The sequence below is a fragment of the Mytilus galloprovincialis genome, chromosome 5 (assembly GCF_965363235.1).
Source record: "Mytilus galloprovincialis chromosome 5, xbMytGall1.hap1.1, whole genome shotgun sequence".
NCBI lineage: Eukaryota > Metazoa > Mollusca > Bivalvia > Mytilida > Mytilidae > Mytilus > Mytilus galloprovincialis.
The window spans coordinates 27,383,535-27,411,115 of record NC_134842.1 but is presented as its reverse complement, the minus strand read 5'-3'; the positions used below and the strand labels follow the sequence as shown (position 1 = coordinate 27,411,115).

The window sequence follows — 27,581 nt, the reverse complement described above, 5'->3', positions numbered from 1 at the left end:
TCCATGCATAAGGATTGCTAATGCGTGTTAAAATAGAAAATATCACGTAAAAGAAAAAAACATAAACAAGCGCAAGAATATACCATAGTGCTCGAATATAGTTCTCTAAAACACACTACGAGAGTTTGACGAGAACTGATAATGATGGTGGAAACACGTGTGGCTATTTTGCTTGCTAAAAAACTCTATGTATACGAAATGCCTACATGTGTCCAGTATTGACAGTCATTTATTTAATCTAGAATAATACTGTTATCGTTGAATAAGGTTAATATCATTGTGAGTTTTGCTTAAAACAGGGCAAAATATGTGTTGTCAACAAACCTTGGATTGACCTATGAAAACAATTTTTAGAAACATGGCGCAATACACATTATTTACATTTAAGAATTTGACATTTAAAACGGCTCATATAGTTGTAGACATACTCTCTATGAGAAGACAATAAACACACAATTTTTCCTGTATAAAAAAAGTCCAGAAGTTTCAGTTTGTATTGATAAACTGTTGAAAACAGAGTTGTCTCCACCTGAAATATAAAATACCTTCAGGTCCTTGGACTTGTTTCTATCTATTGAAAACACAGTATCAACAACACATATTTACTCTTAAATAAACGGTCAAACATTTTTTTTTCTGCTACCGTTGTCATCTTATTGGTTAACATATTACCATGATTAATCAAAATATCCTTATCGTCAGAGATGTCAAATACTTATTGTTAATGTTAGTTTTGGATAAAAATTAACCAGACACATTTAAATCAGTAGATATTGTTTTTCTTTTTAAAGAAAGTGTACAATTACATGTAGCAGTCCTACACCAAAAATCGCTTTTCATGTCATTTATAAAAAAAAAATACCGTAATTCGTCAGGAAGGTATACCCATGACGACACTCTCACTATACCATGCTTTCCTGTACTTAATCAGATTTACAAACGTTCATGACATGTCTTCTCAAGGGATCTACATGTACGTAGTTCATCTTCTGCATGGGTTTTTCTAGCATTCCACAGGGTCAGGTATTCTGACTAATTCCCAATGGCTAAAACACATTTTTCTCAATGTTTGCAGCAAAATTCCCAAATGATCTAAACATTCATTTTCATCTTTATTAGTCCCCTCAATGATATTTATTTTGTTCAACTACTGGTCCGAGTACACAGTTATCGTCCTTCGATTTTCGTTGTCCACGAATATAGTCCTTAGTGTGGACAGTGTGTTACTTGCCAATTTTTGTTATACCCCTTCCAAATTTATTTCTCCATGTTTTATTCCTCATATAGCAAGTAGGGGGTGAAATGACACTGTAAAAAAATTTGGGTCATACATATTAATGTAAAGTAGTGATTAGGTCCAGCTGAAAAAGGTCAGAAATTAGCACTTTGGATGCTGTCAAAAGATTTCAAGACCCCCTTAACATAAAATTGTCCATATTTTGAGTTAGAGCTGATGAAGTTTTCTATAATTTTGATATAATTGGTCCCAAAAGTAGTACAACACACTGTAAAAATATTATTGAGAAAGCGTAGTTGGGATTTTTTTTATTTTCATTTATTGTCTAAAAGAAATGCACTACGAAATAACTGTGTACTCGGACCTAAGAACTACTAGTTTTATACCCGAAAATCGCAAACATGGCATATTTAAGTGTAAGTTGTAAGTTTCCTCCTTTGACATAATCTTCAACTAGTTGAAGGCAGTCACTGTATGGTAGAATAGAATAGACTAAAATTCTGAGTAAACCTGTGTTTGATTGACAAATAATGGCTTTCATAAACTGGAAATGGAGACAATTTTACAATATAGGATCAGATGTAGGGGATAAGTCTAATTCCAGGTTTGACAGTCAAATACAATTAATAGATCCAAAAAAAAATGCAGGCAGGTAACAGAGTACAGCTATGAAGTATACACATGAAAAACACTAGAATTAAAAACCAAAAGACAAATGAAAAAGAAGGAAGAAACTAAAACTCAAAAGTACTTTTAGTTCACAAAATTTCATGTCAAAATCCAATAAAATGAGACATCGCTTTCTCTAACATTAAAAAATAATGGCTAGACATTTTTGCATAGATACACAGTCTTACCGATGTGTGCCTGTTCAATGTTGGTACAAAATATTTTCAGAGGTTTCTAGCTGTCAATGACGATTTAATGGCAAAGTTGGGTCTTTAAATTTTGCATGATATAAAGAGGAATATTGTTACGTTTTATAATTATAAAATAAACAATTTTCTTGAAATTCTATTATTTTTTAAACTTTTGCAAAGGGTTGTCTCATGGGCTCTCATACATGTATGGTTATATTCTTTTGATTATGTTTTGAATTACAACTATCAATTGTCAAATGAAATTTTGGTTAGACCATTGAATAATAATTGCTTCCTGAAAGAAGTGTTCAATGAACCATATAGGTAAGACCATTGCTCAATGTGGACAGGATTTTCAATAAAAAATCACAAAAATATGGAAATCAGAGGAAAATTCAAAATGGGAAGTCCCTTATCAAATGGCAAAATCAAAACCTCAAACAAATTAAATGAATAGATAACAACTGTTATTCCTGACTTGGTACACACATTAAAAAAAGTCATTTTCATAGGTGAAAATGCTGTATTAAACCTGGTGTTCTAGCTAGCTTAACCTCTCAAATGTTTGACAGTCTTATAAAATACTTCTTTCTTCTTTCAGGGAAAGTTTCTAAAATGTCTGGTGTACGACTTGTCGGAGCTGTGGCTGTTTCAACTATATCTTTGTTGGCTTTGATGTGGTACGTTCGACGCAAGAAACCTCAAAAGTCACCTTCAAAAAAGAGAAACATATCTGAAAATGCAGTCACAAAGGATAAAGAAGGAAATAATAGTCTGAGGCATATCTCATCTCAACCATTGATAGCCGAAACGAGTAATGAAACGGTGTCAAATGAAGGCAATATAATAGATGATAAATTAGTTAAAGAAATTGAACGTGAAATTGTAAGACAGGAAGAAATGATCCTTAAAAAGGAAACACAATTGAATACTACAAAAAATGATATCAGTTTACTAGAAAGAAGTGGTAACTTAAATGAAAACTTAAATGAAAAAAAACATCAGAATAAAAAGATTGAAAACGTTCTCAAAACAAAAAAATCAGGGAATGCTTCACTACAACAAGATGACCTCATTTTGGCAGAGGTAGCAAACAACCTAAATAAATCCCCGACCATTACAGGCAGTAATGATGTCAGTGAAAGGAATGGTGCATATCAAAATTTTAACTTAACATCAGGTGAAAATGAGACAATCATCTCTGAGAACGTCTCGGTTCTAAATGAGGCTATGACTGCCTCAAGGATGAATGATGTGAGTTTTGTCAACAAAACTGAAAGTGAAAGTAGGGAAGACAGGGTAGAACAAGAAATAATGAGTGAGCAGGATGTTCTCTCCGTGTCAACCATGGTGCCATTATTAGAGTCTACAAACCTTGATATCACTTGCTCTCAAGGACGAGATAATGACTCTAACACTGATGATGTTATCAAACCAGAAACTTCAATAAAATTGGAGTCGTCCGTCTGTGAACATTCTCAAAACCATCCGTCTTCAAATGGTAATGATCTGTCTCATTCAGAAGGAAAGAGATCAGTGCTTGACAATAAATCTTCCCGTAGAAACAGAAATGATTCAAACTGTTCAAGTCAAAGTGCCAGTCACGTGGAAGATCGGATTTCAGAAACAAGTAGTGAGCGAACCAGTTCGCCCCTTAAAGATAGAAATTCAGTGTCTCCATCTAAAGAATCACAACATGGCGTTATTGAGAATGGTATCCAGAGTTCAGATACATCCAACTGTGATAGTGTTAGTATAAAAAGGATTTCATGAACAACAAATATACATTAGTCATTACTTGTCAACTTGATAATCTTGATAATATTTTGGGTTTTTTTTTTTTTTTTTTATAAATTCTTTTTTTGAAGTCTTGAAATTTTTGCAAGGGGTTGATTTTCACTTTTACCACGAAATTTTGTGAATATTGTCTAACATTTTATAACATTGGTGGTCTCTAAGGAATAATAGAATCAGTAATTTTTAAAGAAAAACATTAAAAAAAAATAAACTGAGCAAACTTTGTTGATCTTTAACAAGTTAAATTCAAGCTAAGTCCACTGAAGTAAGGAAATTGAAGAAATTATTTTATCTCTTACCTGTAGTAATTGTATGTGGATTATAATTGTTTGAGCAGTCTTTAATTAACAATCAGAAACAAGGTTGCCAGAGAAACATACTAAAATAATTTTCAGACATCTTACTGTGCTATAAACATGATAAACAAAGTATTTTCCATTGTTAAAGTGGAAACAGGGAATGTGTCAGTCAGTTTGTAGTCTGCAAGCAAAAAACAAATGTTCCATTTTGCCAAACAAAAAAAAATTCTTCTGAATTTTAAAATCTTATTGTAGTAACTATTGCAACTGGATACACTTATAAGCACATTTGTACAAATTTTTGAATGCCATGTTTTCACCATGTCACTTTTCAGGCCTCCATTGACAGTGACCGAGGCAGTAATGGATACCCAACATCTAAAGTGAAAGATGACAAGACAAAGCTGTCATACAAGTGTAACTTTCCAACAGAGCTTTGTGGGAGATTAATAGGAAAGTTTGGAAAAAATATCAATTTTATTAAAGAGAAAACTTTTGCCAATGTAGCTTTGAGTACAAATCCTTTCACTCCAGCCTTTCAGCTTTGCTCTATAGAAGGTAAATTATTTGTTTTAGATTGATAACTGTGAAAATTGTTATTCGCTGGTAAACATGAATTACTTAATTCAACTGTTCAACAAATACAATTATTCCATATTGGTATTATTTTAGTAGGTTTCTCTATATAAATTTGGATTTTGAATAAAAAAGCATATTCACCTGGGAAAGTGTTATTCACCGCGCTAAACGTCACGCGCTTTTTCATGCAACGTTATGGTAAAATGTTTCATCTCAAATTTGTTTTGGTATATATTTGTGATTAAATACATTTTCTTCTCTGGAATATGGAATAAAACAATTACTGTCTTTTGATTCGATAAATATGGGGTTTAATTGACTTTTGAAAAACTGATATTCACTTCGGCCGTTGGCCTCAGTGAATATCAGTTTTTCAAAAGTCAATTAAACCGCATATTTACCTCATCAAAAGACAGTAATTGTATAATGTTCTACAGTATATTATGCAGACCATAGGATAAACCATGAACATGATGAAATCAAATATCCATGAAAATCCAGAATTTTCTCAATCCAAGAAAATTGATATGAACCCACAGTCTGTTTAGATTTTTTTATTCTATTTTCACTTTTTAATGATGTATGAATATTCCATTAAATGTAAGAAAATGTAAAGTAATGTCTGAAAACTGTAGACTTGTTTACTTATGTTTGATGAATTATCTTTTTCAATTCACCTTTATTCACTAGAACTGTTAAGGAAAAGTAATATTCATGATATTGGGGAAAGAACTGTCAATCATGTGTAATATCATTACTAGGTACACAGACACAGATAGATGATGCCTTGGCCATGATAAGTAAGCGATTCCCAGAGGTGGACCTAAGACCAGTAGATGTGCCATCATTGAATGAACCCCAGCCTGTAGTATCTAATCCTCTCCTAATGCCAGAGTTAATGCAGGTAATACCAGGCATTACACAGGTAAATTCATTTCGTTATTTTATTTGAGGTCAGCAAGATTACCTGGTTTCAATGCAGAATTTCAAACAGTGGTTTATATCAATGGTAACTTTTATTTGGAGTTGTAAAACATTTATTTGTTTAATTGTACAAAAACGTAAAAAAATGAATTTTCTTCCATTGGTGAAAATTCTGCATTGAATACTTGCCTATATTTGTCTTAGAGGTGAAGGTGAGTTCATTGACCATAAGATTGTACTCTTCCCATTGGTATGCATGTAGCTTTTGAAGATCATTCAAACCTCGTTGCTTCTCTAAATGTAATAAATTTCAAATAACTAAGAAAAAAATAAATATCAAAGTCTTAAATTAAGTCTTCAATTGGAAAGATATAATATTAACAATTGAAACAGTTTCCACTGAATATCAAGCTACTATTTAAGGTCTTTCCTCTCTGCGAGGAAAGACCTTATTGTTTTTCTCCTGGTATTTTTTGGTTTTTTTTTCATCCAGCATTTGTTTGACATGGCCTCCCCTTGTTTCTATTGGAGTTATCAAGACCAAATATGGACCAACGATAGACCTCATCATGAAGTATTACCAGATGAGGCTGTGTAGGATTTCATCATCCCCTTTAGAAGTAATCTTTTTATTGGTTTTTTTTTTACATGGCCCCCCCTCGTTGTTTTTGAAGATATCATGACCTTATTTGGACAATAGTTAGATCTCATCATGATGTGTTACCATATGAGGCTGCTAAGGATTTCATCATTCCCTATGAGAGTTATGTCCCCTTGAAGCAATTTCTTTCTTTTACATTTTTCGCAAAAAGTATTCAAGATTGAATCGATTTGAAAACGGCAACATGTACAAGACCAGACGGCAATGTTAATAAACATATACAATCATTTTGTTGTTAACCCTTATAAGGAGTTATTTCCCTTGAAAAAATATACACAATTTTTGAAAAATTATCTCGAGAACTGGAAGTCGTAAAGACTTGAGACCTACACCATTAATCTTAAGTTCATTTGACCTTTAATTTGCACCCAAGGTCAAAGGTCACCAAGTGCCAAAAAAAATTACGCTGCAATTTCAAGCTTGCATATTAAGAAAACCATCAGAGTTTGCTGCATACTTACAGCGTATAAAATGTTCCTCTCGATGAGCTCTACATTTTATACATCGAGCTCAAAAGTTACGACGGGATGATTCTTAAAAGTATAGTATTGTGTGTATATCTTTTTAAAGGTAACAGATATCAACCTACTATAAACTGCAAAGATGATCAGTAATTCAAGACCTTCAATTTGAGGTCAATGTCAGGTCATGATGAAATTTTACCTTGACCTTCACATTATACTATGACCTTGACCTTGTGATATTTGAAAGGTCAAGTGGTCCTGAGTTGAATGGTGATAGTCCTATGTCTCTACGACTTCCGGTTCTCAAGTTCAGTATTGCATCATATATTTGATGGTTAATTGTGACCTTGGTGAACTTTGAAATTGTCCCAGTTCTTTTTCTTTAATGTTGTCCTTTAACTGTAAATCATTTACCATTTAACAGATTTGAGATATCTATTGTTGTTTTAGAGATAATGCAGTTTAAAATTTTGCGAGCGGCGGCATGTATTTCTGAATCAACACCAGCTTACCACTTAAAATGTTTAAGAAATTGAAGAGGTTAACATAGTTATATGTTTGACAAAATACCAAAAAAAATCCACGGAAAAAAACACCAAAAAATTATTTTGAAATTTTCATGTTTTGCATTGACTTTGTAAGTTTCATAACTTCTATTTATATCGTTGATATTACATCATTTTTGGCACTTTGTCTTATGGGGTCATCTGATATATCAAATTGAAGGTCTCAATAAACTCTACTTAAAAATTAAAAATTTAAACCTCTTTTTCATCCCAGGTGGAAGGGTGGGGTCATTTATTTATTTATATGTGTTGCATATATCATACTTCCGATCTCAAAAATGTAGGCGGATGAGGTCATTAAGTGTTAAAAGCGAAAAGTTTCAGAAGGTATGCTTGTCGTATATCAAATGAAAGGTCGTACAAAGTACATTACGAAAACATCACTTTTACAGGAAAGACCTTTCAATTGTTTTACAAACAATTGAGATACTAGTTTATATATGATTTCATTGGAATAGGTCCTTAATTCAACCTTGTGGGATGCTAAAAAAGAGGATAAATATTTGAAATAAGTATTTAAACATCATAAGTAACTTGTTACAAGTAGTCTTTGATCATTCCTTGATTACAAAAAAAGGAGTTAAAATTAAAATGCATGTACACCTTGATTTAAAAGAGGCTTTGGTCAATTAACGCATCAATAATCAGATATCTTGTAACCATTTTAAGTGTAATGTCTTATAATGCTTTGATTTCATTCATAATTTAATATGCTAGCTAGATAATGTGTGATCAAAGTACTGTCTTGTAATTAACTTGTGTATGTCAGTGTTCCCGCCTGCCCTAAATAGAAGGGCGCCCCGCCCTTGGTGCCCTTACCCCCGCCCTTCTGCCCTCCAAAGCCAAAGAATGCCCCCCTCTGCCTTTTCAAAAGATACATTTTACAAATTTCATGCCTTCTGGCGTTTCCGGTAAAATTGTTACCTGATTGATTGTGTAACACTAATTAACTGACAATAGGATTAAGTTAAATACCTAATGCCTTTGGCAGTTTTATCACCTCTGCTAATGATTGTTCACTGCTAATTAGTGGATTTAAGATAATTGAACAAATACTAGATATTTAATACAGAATGAAAATGCTGACATGTTAGCCATTTGTAATGTTTAAAATTTAAAAGGCAGACTAAGTTTTGAGTAAATAGGTAGATTGGTAAAAACATTTTGTTTTTATAACCACGAGTATGAAATTAAAAGAAGAACCAAAGAAATTTGTATTTGAACATAACAAGATTGCACCACTTCCTGTTTTATTTCTTGTATTATAATCCTCCTTACATAGGAGCACTTAACAAATGCTTTTATTTTTTAACCATAATGGAGTTTATACCTTCTGTAATATATGCAATGTATTATTGCATCATTATAATATAATCATCTCTTGTATCACCTGTTATATTTATAAAACTCCCTACTTAGGAGCACTTTGGTGTGCACTTCTTAATACTTTTTTGTAACAATTTACAAGTTAGGTAACTTTCAATAACACAAATACTATATGTCTAAACAAGTAGTTTTAATGTAAATAATTTAATTACATAACAAATTCAATTTTGTTTAGCTCCATCTTTCAGAACTACTTGTTTATTTTTATAGACTTGTATAATTAAGTTATATAAATTATAAAATAAAAAAAAAGATTTTTCGAAGGATTTTTTTCCTGATCAAAATGCACAGTTTGCATAAATTTACATCAATTAAAATGATATGCTTTGTGTCATGGTATGATAATTTGATAATAAAAAAATCTTACTGGAACCAACACTTGGAACACATTAATTTCTGAATAAGGTTAAAATACAAGTAATGTTCTGCAGCTGAGCCTAGCAATATATAATACATATATTCAAGGTTATTAATACACTGCCAAACAGTGCCCTTACAATTTGGGTTATTGCGCTAAAGTGCCCTTTCAGACAAGTAGCACCCTTCTGCCCTGAGATTCAAGCTGGAACACTGTATGTGGAATTATATTATAATTTATGTACAAGATTGTAATGTAAAAAGAAAATCTTTTCCTACATTTCTTAAAAAAAGAAAAGTCTCAAGAAATTTCTTTAAAGATGTTTTCTCCTCTGTTTCAAAATAATAAGCCCTCTATAAGACTATTATAAATTGATAAGATAAATAACAGAACTTAAAGAGCAGGAAAAAAATATAAGTGTGTGTGTCCTTTTCTTTGAGGTATAATCAATTGGAAATTTTGGAGTAGATGATTCTCTCTAGATTTTTCATGCATTCATCATTGGCACCTTTTTTTCTCTCAAAATCAGAAATATAACAAGGATTTTTTTTAAGTTTTCAGAAATGTTTTTTGAAACTATATGTATTAAAATTATGAAAAGAAAATAAGAGGTAGGCGAGCAATATTTTAATTGGCTCCATATGGATAAAGCTAGAGGATTCTGAATGTCTGACAAAAGTCAAAAGAAAGAGAAGTGAGCATCTATAAATATTACATCTTGTAACTTATCATGCTTATTATTGTAGATCTTGCATCTTATATAACTATAATCAGTACATTATTAGGTTAATAGATAATTTTGGACATTCTCGATATTTCAAATGATTTTTGCTATCAAGATTGACATACTATTGATTTATATTGTGTAGTAGATTTATACATTCAGCAGACTAATTACAACCGATTGCATTGCGTTTGTAGGTACTAGGTGAAGGTAATATCTGAACCATGAAGTCATTATTAGGTAAGGTACATGTATACTACCCTCCTTTCAAAGTGGTCTAGACCTACAGACAGATAGACTGGTTATCTGTCAGACTAGTCTACTCTACAAGAAGGGTAGTTTACCTAACCAAATAATGACTTCACTGTTCAGCTAGCAAGCAAGCGTTGAATATTACCTTTACCTACAAACTCAATGCAATCGGCTGTAAAGGAGTTATAAAGAGATTATGATAGTCATAACATGAAGAATCGTTTTTTGAACAATAAAATAACATTTTAAATGGACTGAACATTCAATATATTTTTTTTTTAATCAGTTCAATATATGCATAGACAAGTAATATCAAGTATTGCAGATGGTTAAAGTTTTTTGTTTGGTATTTTTTCAGTTAAACCTTCCAGAAGGAGTTTCTGTAGACGTTGTAGTATCCAGTATTGTTGACGCTGGACATATCTTCATGCAGCAGCCTACTCACCCATCATTCCCATCACTAGAGAGGTTGAATCAGTTCATGAATTCCTGTTACACACAAGATGGCATAGTGCCACAGCTACCAAGGCCTTTAGAGGGTAAATCTGCAATATTTAAATTTTATGACTGTTTTAACTTGAAAAATCTTAGGAACAGACATGAGATTGTTTTGTCATGTGAGAGCCTTTTTAGGACTTGCTGAGGCGGTTGGGACATTAAAGATCACTTCACATATAGAAAGCATAGGATTTGGTGATTCAGAATTGGACCAGATAGCGTCTGTCCTAAATACATACTATACACAACAGATAAATTTTCAAGAAAAGGGCTGTTTCAGATTTAAAAGCTGGGGAGGGATGGGGATGCACTCAAATTTACAAATTGTGAGTGGTTGCACTTTCTTATGATTGATTTTAAGTTTATATTATGCTTGGTTTGGTTTTAAAAAAGTGCCTGAAGTAAACATATTGAAATCTTCATTTTTTTAATGCTTCTATTCAGAAGTTATATGATATTTTCAGTGGGCGTGATATGTGCTGCACCTATAATGGAGGGGTGGTACCGATCACAAGTCACAGCTGTATATGAAGGTCCTGATGAATGTGATATCAAATATGTAGATTATGGCGGGTTTTCACGAGTTTCAGGATCAATATTGCGGCAGATTAGGTAATGTTATTATACATTTGCATTATAACCTCTATGTTTATTTTTGGCTCATTACACAAATTAGAATTGGAAGATTTTAAGAATTTTTCATGTATATTGAGACTATTTTGAATTAATCCGATATGATATAAGATAAGATAAGATAAATTTAATTTCCAATAGAGGACCAGTTATAGGCATAGTCAGTACATTGATTTTTTTATATCAAACAATTGCAATAGACAATACACAAGAAATGAAAAAACATGAAATGTAAATTGAGTAATTATTAAAAGTCAGGGCTCACGCTACCAGGCGACTTGGGCGAAGAAGTCGTTTTCCCGACCGTCACTTCGCTTTCCCCAACCCCAAAAAGCGAAAACAAGTCGCCCTGTTTCATACACAAGATAGTTTTTAATTAAATTGTAATTGATATATTATAATTTCTTTACCTTTTTTTAAATAATTTTTTTTTTTTTAGTGCTAGATATTTAGTTAGTAGTTTCTCACAAGAACCTTAGTAAAACTTTAACAACTTTTAATTTGAAATGTTGCTTTAATTGTATACTCTGATTAGAATTGGACAATATAAAAAGAGAACATTATTTACATATATATATATATCAGTGTTCTCCCCAGGATTTTTGGATAGCGCTGTGGTAAGCGCGTAATTTTCGACAATTCTCAGTAACTTTATTGCGGCGCACGTTTTGTTTGTAATTGATTTGATGTGTTTTTATTATATTATGCTATTGATGTTTTCTCTTGTAATGATGTCCTCATCATGCTCATAATAGTTACAATGTACCCCTTTGTTTGTTAATGTTTTTGTCTGTATACACATGATATAGAAGAAGAGTCTTTTTTTTTCCTCCATTGTAAATTCATATATTAAATCCTCATACTGTCAGTGTATAAAACTGAAGGAGAAGTCTTTTTCCATGATGGGTCTACACCAGACTACCTATGTGAAGATTTCTTAGCACTAACAGGTAATGTTGCAGAACATGTAGGACCAACAATAAAGTCATTGTCAGCTTCTGTTTGGTTTTGTAACCCACTGTAGCAGTGTACAGTTTACCTTACGACGTTTGACAGGAATTGACATTTTTTTTAGCATAAAGATTTCTCATTTGTCTGACCTTAAAGTTTTATAATATTTAAATAGCCTCATCCAAGCTGAACATCGAGAAAGTGAAATTTCTCAAGTCGTATCAGCTTGGGGTTTGTTTTTCAAATCATATCCTCTCAATTGTTTTCAAATTGTAGAATTTCTGACTAAACAATTATAAGTTTGAATAGGTGATAATTAATACTTCAAAGACTTGTTCATTTTCGGGGTTCGTATGGATAGTAAACCCGGCAAATAATTTGTAACAAACCCCGGTGTTTGATCGTTTTTAAAATCATCGTTTGTTGAAAGTTCGTAAAACAAGTTTGTGAGTGTCGTCGGGAAATGCGGTCAATTCATTTCATCTCATTTCATTCATATATGCCTCTATATATTCTTTTAATTGAAAAAATAGATGTCAATGTCGAAATCTTTGTTTATTTTGATCTTTCAAAGACGCCATTTTTATTAGACTGGTCCCGCGGAGTTACTTTAATACAACGGAAATAATTCATTCAAAAATCGTAAACCAGTCAATCACGTGATCCGAAGAGTAAAATAAGCGGGAAATTTGAAAAAATGCAAAAAAAAATATAGCGACGCGGTTGAGTGGGATAGCGCTGCGGAAGTGCAATAGGACAGCGGGAAATTGAAATAGGGCTGAAAATCGCGGCGCTAAAACGGCCGGGGGAGAACACTGTATATGTACTATAGTAAAATTCAAACATTGTAGTGCACCGCACGAATGAGCACTTCTCTTTCAAATCTCACCACTTCTCCCTATCAGTTTCAAAAAGAGAAGTCTCTTCTCCCTATAATTCTGAAGTAGTGTGAGCCCTGAAATGTAGTCACGTAAACCAGTTTGTTTGTGTTTATTGACCATGCACCAGAAACAGCATCACATCCATTATAGAAAAAGCTTTTTGAATCAAGTCCTTCCTCATGGCTGATGCATATGTATGAATAGTATTGTCACCAAGGGCAGATGCTTAAAGGACACTCAAGCCAATACACAGAAATATGAATACTTAAACACTATATAAGTAAAATTTGTCAATAGTTAATACTCACAAATGGTGAAAAAATGTTTGTTAAAATTCTTTTAAGAACTTTCTGATACAGAAATGTAAGACTATCAAGTATATAAATTATTGAGATCTCATAGCTTAAACTGTTCTTCCTGTTGCCACAATAGAGTGTTGTTGCTGGAAATGATGGATTGTTTCTGGATTTTGTTAAATTATAGCTGACTCCTGCTCACTCTACCATTTTGTAATATTCTGTTTATTTTTGTAGGAGTGACTTCATGACATTACCATTCCAGGGTATTGAATGTTACATGGCTAACGTAACACCCTTACAAGGTAAGTCAAATGTGTATTAGTAACAAATGATAAAAAAAACCTTGCAGACAGGATCAGCCCTAGATAATAGACTAGTCATCAGCCAGGGGGAGGGGGATAGTAATTGGAGTTAATATGCTGCTCAGATCTAGATAATAGACTAGTCATCAGCCAGGGGGAGGGGGATAGTTATTGGAGTTAATATGCTGGTCAGATCTCTTGCCTTAAGGCCAATTAAAATTAATTTATAGATTTTCATCCCCGCCCGCCCCGATTTTTTTTATTTTGAAAAATTTACGATTTCCGGATTAGTTCATCTCCGTTTCCGGTAACCGTCAAAAATTTTGTTTCCTTTCAGACTTCCTGTTTCAATTTTCGTTTTTCGTATTACTTCGAGTAATTAAAAAAGATTCTGCAGCTCTACGATGACAAAATCGTTTACCGAGAATAGAGATTGATTTCAAGAAGGGCATGAAATAATCGGGTTACAAGTTATACGCTGTGTCCAAGATTGCAAATCGCGGTATGACACAAATTTCTGTGATTAAGAAAACCGTGGATTTTTTTATTGATAAAATGTCTTTGTGGCAGGAATTGTGGACTATGAATTATACCCAGAGAGCTCGAATCGTGGAACACATTCGTACAAAAACATAACTGCATAATTAAAATGACGCAAGCACGAACTTGTTAGATTTATGACAGTACAATTGAGTTCAAAAAGTCGGGAAACATACACTTAGATTTACCCACATGGCTTTTTTAATTACAAACAGCACAAACACCTTCTGTCCCAATACTCTTAATAGAGCCATTAAACATCTTCTCTTTTTTGGTTAAGTTCATGTTTTACATATTAATCATACAAGCACCAACCCTTTCGTTTTCAAAACAGTTTCATTTTATTCTGAACTCGTAATTCTTTAGTTGCATATTTGTTTCATTTTATGGAGACAAAAAAATGGTCGCTTAAAAAGACACTAAATTTGGTGAAGATAGTCTAACTGAGGGGAGCATTCTTCTTTTATGTTTTTGCTGTTTAGGCTTCTAAAGCAGCTATTACATGTAGAACAGTGGTTGCCAATTAGAGATTTTTATCATGTTAAGATTTGAAATATTATGTACCATTCCTTATATGTATATACATAATATAAACTTATTATTACTCTTGCATATTTGAAGAACACGTCACAAGAGGGTTTCATAAGAAATAAAAATTAAAAAATAAAATCCTCCCACCCGCCCCATTTTTTTCAAAAATTTGGATGAAAATCTACTAATTAATTTTAGTTGGCCTAAACTGATTTACTGTATGATGCCTAAAATACATTGACCAAGAGTTATCAGGGACTAAACTTAACGCTCGACCAGTCGCCCATGGCGACCAGATTTTCGGCTGGGCGAATATATTAAGTCAACCTGATCTCCCAGCTGGCGACTAAAAAATTTGAAGTAAATCCCATTTGTACCCTTTCCCCCCCCCCACATGTTTTCTAATTGTCCTCGGAGTCATTACAAGCCTGTGTTAGACGGTAACTTGTCCCTGAATCGCTATTTACAAAAAAAACTTAATGCTTAAACGAAACGCAAAGTCACGTAAATAAATATCCCAATATTAAGTTTGATATCCAATCTTCAATTTAAACTTATTGCAAAATATATTTTGATCAACACTATTAGAGGATGGCTTGGATTGAAATAGTATTTATTATAAAAAAAAACCAGCCATATCGTCAGGTCAACAGGAAGTTGAAAAAAATTGAAGGGAGGCAATTTTGGCAGGAAATAACTATTGTCAAATTAATAATACATTTCTGGTGGCAATAATTTAAATATTATAAGCTTTATTAAAAAAAACTGTTTTGTTTCATACCATGCACATACATTTAAAGAAGAATCAGAGAAATTTGTATTTGAACATAATAAAGACTGTACTTCCTGTTTTACTTCTTGTATTGATGATCCTCCTTACATGGGGGCACTTATAAAATGCTTTTAATTTTAACAATTATGGAGAAAAAATAGTAACAGTTCTAAGCTTCTGCATGTATTGTTGCATCAAAATAATATAATCCTCTCCCATCTCACCTGTTTTATTTATAAAACTCCTTACTTAGGAGCACTATATAAAAAGTTATTTTCAGTTTTATTTTCATTTAGTCTTTTTGTATAAAGATTGGTTGGGCTCCTAAATTTCAACTGGGCCCCTGAAAAAAATATCTTAGGGGCCCAGCTGGCCCCTAGACAAAAACAGTTAAGTTTAGTCCCTGGTTATTTAGGAGAGTAAAATGTGCAAGTGGATCACAAAAAAACCAGTTAGAAAATTACATAATAGAATATCTTTGGTCCTAAATATGAATAACAATAAATGTGAAACATTAAAAAGATTTATACTAGGGTGTCATAAGTTTACTTAGGTATATAAGAAAGCTATATTTTGCAAATGCTGTACATGTATATGTATTGAAATTGGGTATAATTTTGTTGTCGGGATATTTTGGTGTTCTTCTTGAAAGGCATGTTTTAATTTGGTGTGTGGAACTTTGGTGCTTCCTCCAATCAATATGTTTAATTTTGGAACAACAGTAGTGAGCAAGCTCATTCAAATTTGCCTTTATTTACATGTTTATTGTCAAAATATCATAGAATTCTCGTACAAGAAACACAACAAAATTAACTTAATGAAGATATCGGATATGGATGCAATTGCAAATAATATTGTATTATAAGTGTTTGTACTTGAATGATCTGTCAGCCTCTCTCTGGTCATATGATTAGCACAGATATTGTTAATATTACAGATGAGGAGTACTTTAGTTCTGAAGCCGCTGCAGTGTTAGAAGAGCTCACCCAAGGGAAGTTACTCCAGGCTCAGGTTGTGGGAAGAAATGATGATGGTATTGCTTACTGTCATATATATCAAATCAATGGAGATAAGGTAACATTTAAACAAATAGAATTATGTTGTCTTTGTGTAAAGTCAGCAGTTGTATTTTACATTCAGCCAGTTATAAGACAAAAAAAAAGTCTGTTAGTTAGATTCCCATGAATTAATGGAGAATGTTAACTTATGAAAAAAGATTGACTGGTGTTAATACCCAACAACAAATATTTATTATAGGTTTTATATAACAATTGAGAAATTATTATGGATTGATAATGGTAAACAAGCTTGTGATGAGTTTATTATTATTGTTATTAGAAATTCATGAATTGATACCAAGGTATTTTTACAAGTTGTTTTACCTGTTCCTTTTATGGTAAACACTGTCTTTGTGTAAAATAGAAAATTCTGCAAAACATTGTCCTAGTCTCTTGCCCCTAAACAAGACAACATCATAAGTCTGGTGTATTTTGAAGAGCTCCCAAATATTGGTTACTGCAGGAAAAAATAGTCTATTGTGACCTTTGAATGTTATTTTTATAATTGACCTAATGAGTAACCAATTAAAATGTAGTGATTTCTTATCACAAGATAGGCCAACCAAATTAACACATTTTCATGGTGTCATTTATTGATATCACATTCTATTCAGTTTGATATGAGAAATGAATATTCTGAATCAGAACTTGTTAACTCTCCGGTAGATATTGGCTGAATGGCAATCATACCAAAACTCCTAAAAAAAATTGATCTTATATGGAACAAAACCTTCTTTATATATGATTGACTTAAAGGTGCTAGCTCAGATAGAAACTTCTCATAGGCTTTCAAATGGTGTCTCGCCAATTACTAACAGTTGGAGTACTTGACCACAACATTTTAGGTATTGTAAATTCAGAAATTATTGCAAAGTTTTTATTACTGCGAAAAATGCGACCAGGTTATAATCACAATTATTTAAACTTGCATTTAAAATTTTTATATGAATTAAACAGGATTAATTTCGCAAAAATTAAAATTTCATTTTAGTCTAAAATGAGAATATTGCAATAATAAAGGCATGCAATAATTTCTGAATTTACAGTATGTCGAAATTGATTCCAATATTGAAGTAAGGATCACATCTCCTCCAAAGATTTTTATCCAAGAATATTAACTTGTTGCATTCAATAGGAGCAATTTAAAAAAAAGTCATCACAGATTATTGAAATGGCTCTATTTATATTTTGCAGGTTACATTTGTAAATAGAGAACTAGTCAACAGAGGAGTGGTGAGGTGGATAGAAATTCTGTCATGAGACTGCTGAAATCACAGCTTCAATCCTGCCAAACCTTGTGTTGTCATCATGTTTTTATCATCTTCCTAAGGAGGAGAGGTCAGGGACAGACTCATGAACTTGCTATGTGCTAAATAGTGGGGTAGCTACCAGGAGGGTATTGTTTGGAATAGAATCAGTCGTGATCTGAAAGGAATAACAAAATTCATCATAGTTCATTGAATGTCTAATGATTTTGTCCATGTGGGGTGAAAGTAATATAAGAAGTACAATTTACCAGAACAATGTATGCTTTCTGCTCAGAGCAAGCTAATTTTGTCTATTGAAAATTTCACAAAACTTCCATTTAAAAACTGAATAAACCATACTGTTGATTTTTCTATGACATTTTTCTATTGTGACTGTGAATTTCAATTTGAGCATTGAACGCCTGTATAGAAGTATTAATTAATAGTGTAATTTGCATGACCTCATTTTACATGGTTTTGCATTTATTTGTTGTATATCATCTGACATTATTTGTCTATTTAATTTTAAAAGAGAGTGCTTTCAGATATATACTTATTTTGGCTCATTTCTAAAGTGAAATACCTTTATTTTGGAATGACTATTGCATTTTATTGTATAGCAATAATTCTTGCTTTTAAAATGGCGTTAGTTGTGAAATCTGTAAGTTGTGAAACCCCCATACTGCTATGTATCTATACACATCAGTTTTTGTACTGCATTTACTATACTATAAAAGAAATACAGGTTGTTGAATCAGATTGAAATGATATCATATATTATTTTTTGAATGAAATAGTTGAGGTTTACACTGGACAGAAAATAGTCTTAGACATACTTAATATTATGTTTTCTTATTATATGTGACGATAAGGAAGAATGCTATTTTTTTCCAGATTTCTTTAGTTGATCAATTTTGAACTGAAAGAACATTACTTGTAATGAATATTGAAATTTAGGCAGACTAAATAATGCAGTCAAGATAAGATAGTTTGAAGTTAGCTTACTTTTATAATAACATTGTGATATTTTTTTTACCAATATCTGGTTGATGTAGCTCATTTAAGCCTATCTAAAATCCTTTGACACTACAAACACATAATAAACATCACATAATTTTCCAAAGCCCAGGATAATATTAATAATTTATTTTCTGGATTTAATTTGGATATTTTTCCTCCATAGCCTAAAGGTGGTCGTTTTATTGTTTTTTCTTCTAATTAATTTTAATGTCGGATGACTTATGTTTTATATGATCAGATTTTACCAACTGTCTTCCACTCCAATATGATTCAGTGACTTTTTAAAAAAACTGCAATACAAATTCCCATAAAACATTAAGATTATTGTATAACTTGTGCTTGATTGAAAGTTTTGTTTAAAAAAAAATAAACCACACAAAATTTTTCTATGGTCAATGCGATTTGATATAAATTTAGTTTTACTTCTTTTTTACAGGGTATATGTATTATTGTTATTATATATAATCAGAATTTTTTTATACTCTATGAATTTAAAGAAACATTTTCAGATATGAATTATTTTCCCAAACATAATCTTATTTATTGTAAAAAAGTGAAAGTTGTCAATATCCATGAAAAGCACTTTATACTTTTAGTTGAGATACTATTTATGGTTTATAGAATAGGGAATATCCTTGAATAACACTTTGTACCTATACTTCAGATACTATTATTGAAATATAAAAAAGAAAATGGATAGAATGATATAAGCAAGAGCTTGAATACATGTTGTTACATAAATTTTGGATTTGTCAATTGTTTGAGAAATTGAAATATATTTTTATTATCTTTTGGAATAAGAAGGTAAAAGCTCACTGCGCTTTTCTCTTCTTATTTATAGGAAGAACCCAAAGTAGTTAATAATAGTGCTAGACTTTTAAAACTGTTTTGAAAGAGAAACTTTTCACTTCTGAGGTTTTTTTATTAGAAGCATCCAGGGAAACCATTGAAATTATAAACAATAATTAAAGACATACTTACAAATTATTTAAAATTTAGAAAGGAAATTTTTTTAATTCAGGTGTTCTCCCTTTAACTAGAAAAATAACTCAAATGTGCTATCACCCTGTACAAATGTATTATAAAGATATCTGGAAGACAATATTTTTGGTTGTGTTTCACAATGTCTCTCTAAACACTAGATGAATGTGTATATGTGATAAGAAGATGATTCAATAAATAAAGTACTGACTGTGCAAGACCCTCATGTTTAAAAAGTAACCTCATCTAGGGAAAATACTGCTGTATATTTTAAACCTAATCATAGTGCTGTTTATATACTTGTGAGAATATTATTGATGTATTTAGAAGAAAATTTAATATGGAAGTTAATGCATTACCGTAGGTAAAAACACACTTTTTGGAGCACAGCTATTGGCTAAAGAACAATTAACATACATGTATAGTAATTTATGTTATATATTGAAAGTTATTTCAATACACTTTTTATAAAAGTTTACAACCAAGTTGTTTTAAGGATAAGTGTCTTGTTGATCTTTCCCATCACACTGATACATTATTTATTTGTTTTCATGAAAAACTATTTAGATTAATTTGTAATTTGACTTATCAAAGAAATTGTAAATTTGCTTATGATTGACATAAAAACCTAATAAAATCTTGATTTTACTAAACCTAACTGAATTAAATTTGTTAAATTGTAAAAGATAGTACGAGATGAAATTCAACTAAGGCTGTTCTTAAAGAGATTTTTTTATTGGAGAATATTAAATAGTGAAAAGATATCCAAATTGATACCATGAAAAAATTCAGATGCAATCCTATTTTTTTTAGGGTGACATATAAAATCTATTTGGAATGTGGTCTCTGTTTGATTTATTTCCCTTTGATTGTCAATTGTATTGTAGTAAAATGTTGTCTACATGTCAATGAACCAGAAACCAATCATCACAACAAAACCAAAAAAAAACCAGATATCTAGGAGCTAAGATTATGTCAAGTATAATTTACATTGAAATGAATATTCAAATAGTTAAATTCTTTTTATTAACAATGGTAGCCATAAAGTCTTTTGATTGGTTGTAAATAAAAGTTATTGATAAATCTTAAGGAGTAGTGTTAAACATTACATTGTGTCATCACTGTAAACTATATAAGTTTTGCTTTGTTGATCTTTAAAATATTTGCCGATAAAACCCATAAGTATTGATAATTTAATGATTTATTTTTTGTTAATTTTTTTTAGAGCAGTTGTTAATGTGTTTCTTTGTATATTTTGTTTTATGTGGATTTTTGTCAGTGAGAGAATAGATTTTGCTTGTGTATAAAAGAAGAGTGCTGTATTTTTTACTCGGTTTTCATTTAGTTCTTTTTTTGTTTGAATACATAATTTTGGTTGTAAAATTTTCTTTTTATTTTGTATTTGTATGAAGAGAAATATTGATTACTTAAGATATATATAGTTTATATGATTAGTTTCTTGAGTTGTTTTTTTATTCTATCAACTTCTGTAGGTTATGGAATGCTTGCTAGGAAAATTATTTTCAAATTTCAAATGATAATTAAGGAACATCTGTTTTCAAAAATTGCCTAGCGCCACCAAAATTTTTATAAGGTTAAAAACATATTTCACATAATTTATGTTATGGTAATGTAATAGTTGTTTAAATTGTTGTATGCTTAGAATCAAAACACATTTTTATAAAATTTACATATGTATCAGTTGTTGATAACAGTTGCTGAATGTTTTTAAGAAATCCAAACACGACATCACAATTATATCCTAATCCAGTGCCCTAATGTTTGTAACGTTCATTTTTATTGGACAAACCCAAGCACAGACATCACAATTATATCCTAATCCAGTGCCCTAATGTTTGTTACATTCATTTTGATTGGACGAACCCAAGCACAGACGTCATGTAAATTATTTTACATCATTTTCTTTCAGGTACATAAGAATTTGTATATCAGTGTTTCATTGGAAGATTTGCAGTTATCACATCTCTAAATGATTCTTGCAAATAAAAAACTTTTATAAATGTTATGTAGAACAAATCTTCAAATTGACTGTCTCCATCCTATATTATGTCGGGCATAATCTTTTTTTACTTTTTTTATATCCATTATAACAGAAGAGTTGGACATTTCTGTCCGGAAACATCAGGGTTTCACTGTATCACACTAACAGAAGGGGTACACATTTCTGTCATGAAACTTCAGGGTTTCACTGTATCACATTCACTTGTTAATTATTAAGGATTGTTGTGTTATTCTAACATAAAGTGTAGTGCCATGAATTTATCAACATTTAAATGTTTTTTTAGGGGGGAGGGGAAAATAGATTTTAAAGATGCCATGTTTTGTATAACTAGTATATACCAGGACTAACACTGTACAGGAATTTTAAAAGATTTTCTTTAAAACTTGTGCATCATATTATATTTAACAAGACTGTATTTATTACTAATCTAGTTAAAAGGATTTGAGATGTTAACAAACTTGATGCTCATTGATGAAGGCTGTACTGTGCAGTGACCTTTAGTTGTTAATTTCTGCGTCATTTGGTCTCTTATGAACAGATGTCTCATTGGCAATCATATCACATCTTTTTTTTTATATTTAAACAATAATTAATACCTACCTAGCAAGTACCCATGTGTTTTTACATTTATGGCACACACATTTAATTGTATGGCTGAATTTGATTCATTTAACCAGAATATGGCTAGTTTTGATCTCTGTTTTAATCATTGGATGTTATCTAATCTTAGCATTGTATCAATATTAGTGTTTAAGTTACATATATGCTATTTGTTTAATGTAGTTACACACCATCTTAACTGGGCATTCATCTACACATGTATAGGGCCACCATTTTGAATTTGTTGCCCGTAAATATTCAAACATTGAGGAAGAGAAAAATAATTCAGAAATGCAGTTGCTTATTTTTTTTTATCTATAATATTCTTATTTTTAAAATTTAGAAACACTCTACAGGTACCGACTTAATCATCAAAGAAGTGAACAGTTTAAATAAAAATTCTCCCTTAAAAGTTTTTACTTTCAAATTTTTATTATTATTAAATTCTCATTCTTTGTTTTGTTAAAATAATTTTGTGACCTACCTTGCCAGGAATTATAAATTGTAAATGTAAATATATATTTTAAACTAGATCAGAAAAGGTAATTATTTTTTGTTAGTTATTAATATAAATGTCTATCTACCTTAAAAATAAAAAAAAGAAAATATTGTTCCACTATAAGGTTTTAGATTGACCCTGAAATTTTGAAAGGACAAATGAACTTTTGAACTAATCAGCTCACGTTTCATTCTAACTTTAAAATGCAGATCCCCTTTCAAAACATTTACAAAGGTCTGACAACACTGTTCTACTTTCAGTTTTAAAGTCTCTTGAGGATCCTCTGGTTTTGTCATAATACCTTCAAGAATTTGAAGGCTGAAATTTCATTGGCTGATGTAATATTAGCAGAACAGAAAAAAGAACTGAGCTGTCAAATCATTGTAACAAAAGCACAGATATTGGATCAGTATTTTTATACAACCACAAAAAAATTTGCGTTCTATTATGCTATCATGCCGTCGCCTGCATCGTCGTCTTAAGAATCATTTAGTGTCAGGGCAATAACTTAAGTTTAAGTTAATGGTTCTCTATATTTTTTAACAGAAGGTTCAATACCACTAAAGGAAGGTTGGGATTGATTTTGGGGGTAATGGTTCAAACAGTAGGAATTAGGGGCCAAAAAAAAAGGGCCCAAATAAGCATTTTTGTAGCTTCCAGACAATAACTTGTGTTTAAGTGTATGAATCTCTCTGATATTATACCACACGTTTCCATATATATACCTCAAAGGGATGGTTAGGATCAACTTTTTGGGGGTTATGGCTCAAACGATTTAGAAATTAGGGGCAAAAAAGTGGGAAAACTAGGTTTTTCTGATTATTGGACAATTTAAAGGAAGGTAACTCATAAACATTTAAAATACCATGTGTATGTTTGGATTTACCGCCCTTACACTACTTGTAAAATATGTATAAAGAAATGTCAGATTTTGGACTATTTGCAATATAAAAAAAAAGGGGGGGGGTCAATAGGCAACAGCATAGTGTATTGCACAACAGCAAAAAAGGGGGTAAACATTTTTTTAGGAGTGGGTTTTGGTGGAGAAGGTCAATTCACAACAGCTTAGTCTGTGATCATATACAGCTGCGCTCGGCGAAGCAATTTATTATCAGATGGCTCAAATCTATAGATAAAGCTAGTTCTTTTCACCTTTTACATAAATATTCCACTATCAAAACAAATTATATTTAGCCTAGGGAACAAATAGAGAGTCAAGTACAATTGTATATAAAATAGCCTGTACATGTGTAGTGTGGAACAAACACTTTATTTTGGTAGTATCTTAAGATTAGTAACATTATTGTTATTCATTACTATTAGATGTGATAAATGTGTATTTAATTGTACAGAATGTTTTGAGTGGATGAACATTTACCAAAATCATGTTAGTGAGAACAATATTTTTGAATTTAGCTTTTCATTACCTATATGTACAATAAATTGTGTTCAAGTCTTATGATCTTTGTTATTATACCCCTAGGGTACATGGGTTATGACCCATCAGTAGGTTGGTAATTTTATTTTTTTTAGATTCAAATGAATAATGTATAATTGAAACCTGACTTGGATATGATGTGAGTTCCCCCTTTTTGATTTTTAAATCACTGTGTCTAAGGTCAAGGTCAGAGATACTAAGAATTGTTTGCAGTTTTCACAGAAAAAGGGTTTCCTAGCTGGTGCTATATCAAATATAACATGAGATTGCAACCAGATTTGGATTTATAGTTGCATATAATGAGAGGAAGACCCCTATAAACTTTGAGGTCACTATTTCAAAGGTCAAGGTCAAAAATTTTATGTATTTGGATGCTAAATCAAATAACAATATTGGACTGCAACCTTACTGTCATATGTGGTCACATATAATAAGAGGAAGATTCCTGTTGTTTTTGAAGTGACATGTTCTGAGGTCAAGGTCACAGTTACTAAATCAGATTGTGTAAGACCATCATATACTGTCTAAAATTATTATTGAAATGAATTCACTTAAGTAAATTTAAAAAAAAAAACTATGCTATCAGTTCAATATTAAGCAATTTAAATTCTTATATCTAAGTTATTCAATGTTATTTATTGTCCAACGAATAACGCATTGCTGGGGACATGGAAATACCGGGCTGCAATCCGTCCAGTCTTGTTAGCGTTCTCACAGTACAATTCTTGCCAGATTTTTATAAAACTTATACTATAGGTTAATATCAGCAATACATTTGACAAATTCTAAAATGGTGGACAATCGACTTTTTTTACCCTCGTCTTAATGGAGGGGGAATTAAGCTTTACCCTTGTCCCTCTGTATGTTCGTCCCAAAATTGGTTTCCTTTCTCTAACTTAAGTTTGCCTCAACCAAATGTTATGAAACTTATACACAATGCTTATTACTACAAAACACAGATCAAGTTTGAATTTTGGTGGCGTCACTTTTACCGTTCTAGAGTTATGCCCTTTTACAAATGGAAAAATTGCTACATTTTTCTAGCTATTTTTTGTTTTCATTCTCTAACTTAAGTTTGCCTCAACCAAATGTAATGAAACTTATACATAATGCTTATTACCACAAAACACAGTTCAAGTTTGAATTTTGGTGTAGTCACTTTTACTGTTCTAGAGTTATGCCCTTTACAAATGGAAAATTTGCTAAATTTTTCATTTTTTCTTCTAAAAATATCAATCAAGTAATTATTAAAATTGGAGTTCCTTTGTCCATGTTTAAAGTTGAATGAACTACAATCAATGTTTTATACAATGCAAAGTTTATTTTTACCTTCCACTGATAAATTAAAGCAATTTTTACCCTTCAGTGCTTACATGCATTTTGATTAACTTTATATATGTAAGCAGGGGCATCATCTGTGTCCCATGGACACATTCCCCATTTATTTTAAAAGAGTTATGCCACTTTGAAATATTAAATAAGTGCAACGCGGGGGACATTGGAACTCTGTTCTTTTACATATTTGGGACAGTGAGCTTTTGCCATCACATAGCATCCATCGCCGTCCATTTGGTCTAAACTATTTCAAACATCTTCTCCTCTGAAACTACTGAACCAATTCCTACAAAACTACAGCTGAATGATCTTTAGGGTATCTGGAATAAAGTTTGTGTTTTATTTTTTTGTTTCGTTTAAAAACATGGCCGTAATGGTTAAAAATAGAACATAGGGGTAAAATGCAGTTTTTATACGACGGCAAAATTTTTTTGTTCATATAATGGTATGATGCCGTCGTCCGAAGACAGATTGGTTTCTGGACAATAACTTTAGTTTAAGTGAATTAATCTCTATGAAATTTATTAAGAAGGTTCAATACCACAAAAGGAAGGCTGGGATTAATTTTGGGGATGATGGTCCCAACAAGCATTTTTCTACTTTCAGGATATCATCTTGTGTATAAGTATTTCAATTGCTCTGAACAATGTTTCATACCACAGATAAAAGGATTGAATTGATTCTGGGTGTTATGGTCCCAATGGTTTAGGTAGTTGGGGCCAAAAAAGGGGCCCAAATAAGCATTTGTGTAGTTTCCAGTCAATAACTTGTCCAGAAAATAACTTTTGTTTAGTAAATGGTTCTCTATGAAATTTAATAAGAAGGTTCAATACCACTAAAGGAAGGTTGGGATTGATATTGGGGGTTATGGTCCCAGCCGTTTTATAATTAGGGGTCCAAAAGGGGCATAAATTAGCAATTTTGTATTTTCCAGACAATAACTTGTGTTTAAGTGTATAAATCTCTCTGAAATTATACCACAAGTTTCCATACCATGAAGGGATGGTTAGTATTGACTTTGAAGGGTTATTGCTGAACAAATTTTGGAATTAGGGGTGAAAGGGCCAAAAAAGGGGAAAAAAACTAGGTTTTTCTGGTCAATGGACAATTAAGACAATTTAAAAAAGCAGTGTAAGGGAGGTACCTCAAGAACATTTTACATACAATGTTGGGCATGTACAGATTTACCTTCCTTATGGTACTTGTAAATTATGTATAAAGAAATATCAGGTTTTGGACTAATTGCAAAAAAAAAGGGGGCTGGTAGTAGTTTTCAATAAAATTGAGAATGGAAATGGGGAATGTGTCAAAGAGACAACAACCCGACCAAATAAAAAACAACAAGTTTTTTTCCAAATTTCTCAAAGTTTGAAGAAGAAATCTTTAATTGCACAATATTGTGCAATAGATTTGTAAGATTTTGACATTTGTTTTGTGTCAGAAACTCATATTATGTCAAAATTTTTATTACAACCCAAATTCAGAGCTGTATCAAGCTTGAATGTTGTGTCCATACTTGCCCTAACTGTTCTGGGTTCGACCTCTGCAGTCGTATAAGCTGTGCCCTGCGGAGCACCTGGTTGGCTTATATCTCAAAAACCAAAGCATTTAGAGCAAGTCTGACATGAGGTAAAAGTGTTCATTAGGTAACGTTCTATCAGCCCTGAAATTTTCAGATGAATCTATTAACCCATTGTTGGGTTGCTGCCACTAAATTGGTAATTTTAAGGAAATTTAGTAGTTTTTGGTTATTATCTTGAATATTATTAATGAAAAAGATAAACTGTAAACAGCAAAAATGTTCAGCAAAGTAAGATCTACAAAAAAGGTTATATTATCAAAATTGTCAATTGACTCCTTAAGGAG

The 27,581-nt window shown here is 31.6% G+C and overlaps 1 protein-coding gene across 3 annotated transcripts; it reads left to right on the top strand.

Moving 5' to 3' along the window:
• Positions 1-109: 109 nt before the first annotated feature.
• LOC143075524 (uncharacterized) lies at positions 110-24,399 on the top strand. Of its 3 annotated transcripts, none has more exons than XM_076250960.1 (9): positions 110-267; positions 2,699-3,846; positions 4,529-4,751; positions 5,534-5,676; positions 10,466-10,646; positions 11,070-11,217; positions 13,604-13,671; positions 16,452-16,588; positions 17,767-24,399. In XM_076250960.1, the coding sequence occupies exons 2-9, from the start codon at positions 2,713-2,715 to the stop codon at positions 17,830-17,832; spliced, it is 2,100 nt and encodes a 699-aa protein (XP_076107075.1). In that variant the 5' UTR covers positions 110-267; positions 2,699-2,712; the 3' UTR covers positions 17,833-24,399. The 3 variants fall into 3 exon arrangements, with proteins under 3 accessions (XP_076107075.1, XP_076107073.1, XP_076107074.1); XM_076250958.1 differs by having other exon boundaries at positions 5,534-5,697; XM_076250959.1 differs by having other exon boundaries at positions 110-279; positions 5,534-5,697.
• The last annotated feature ends 3,182 nt before the right edge of the window (positions 24,400-27,581 follow it).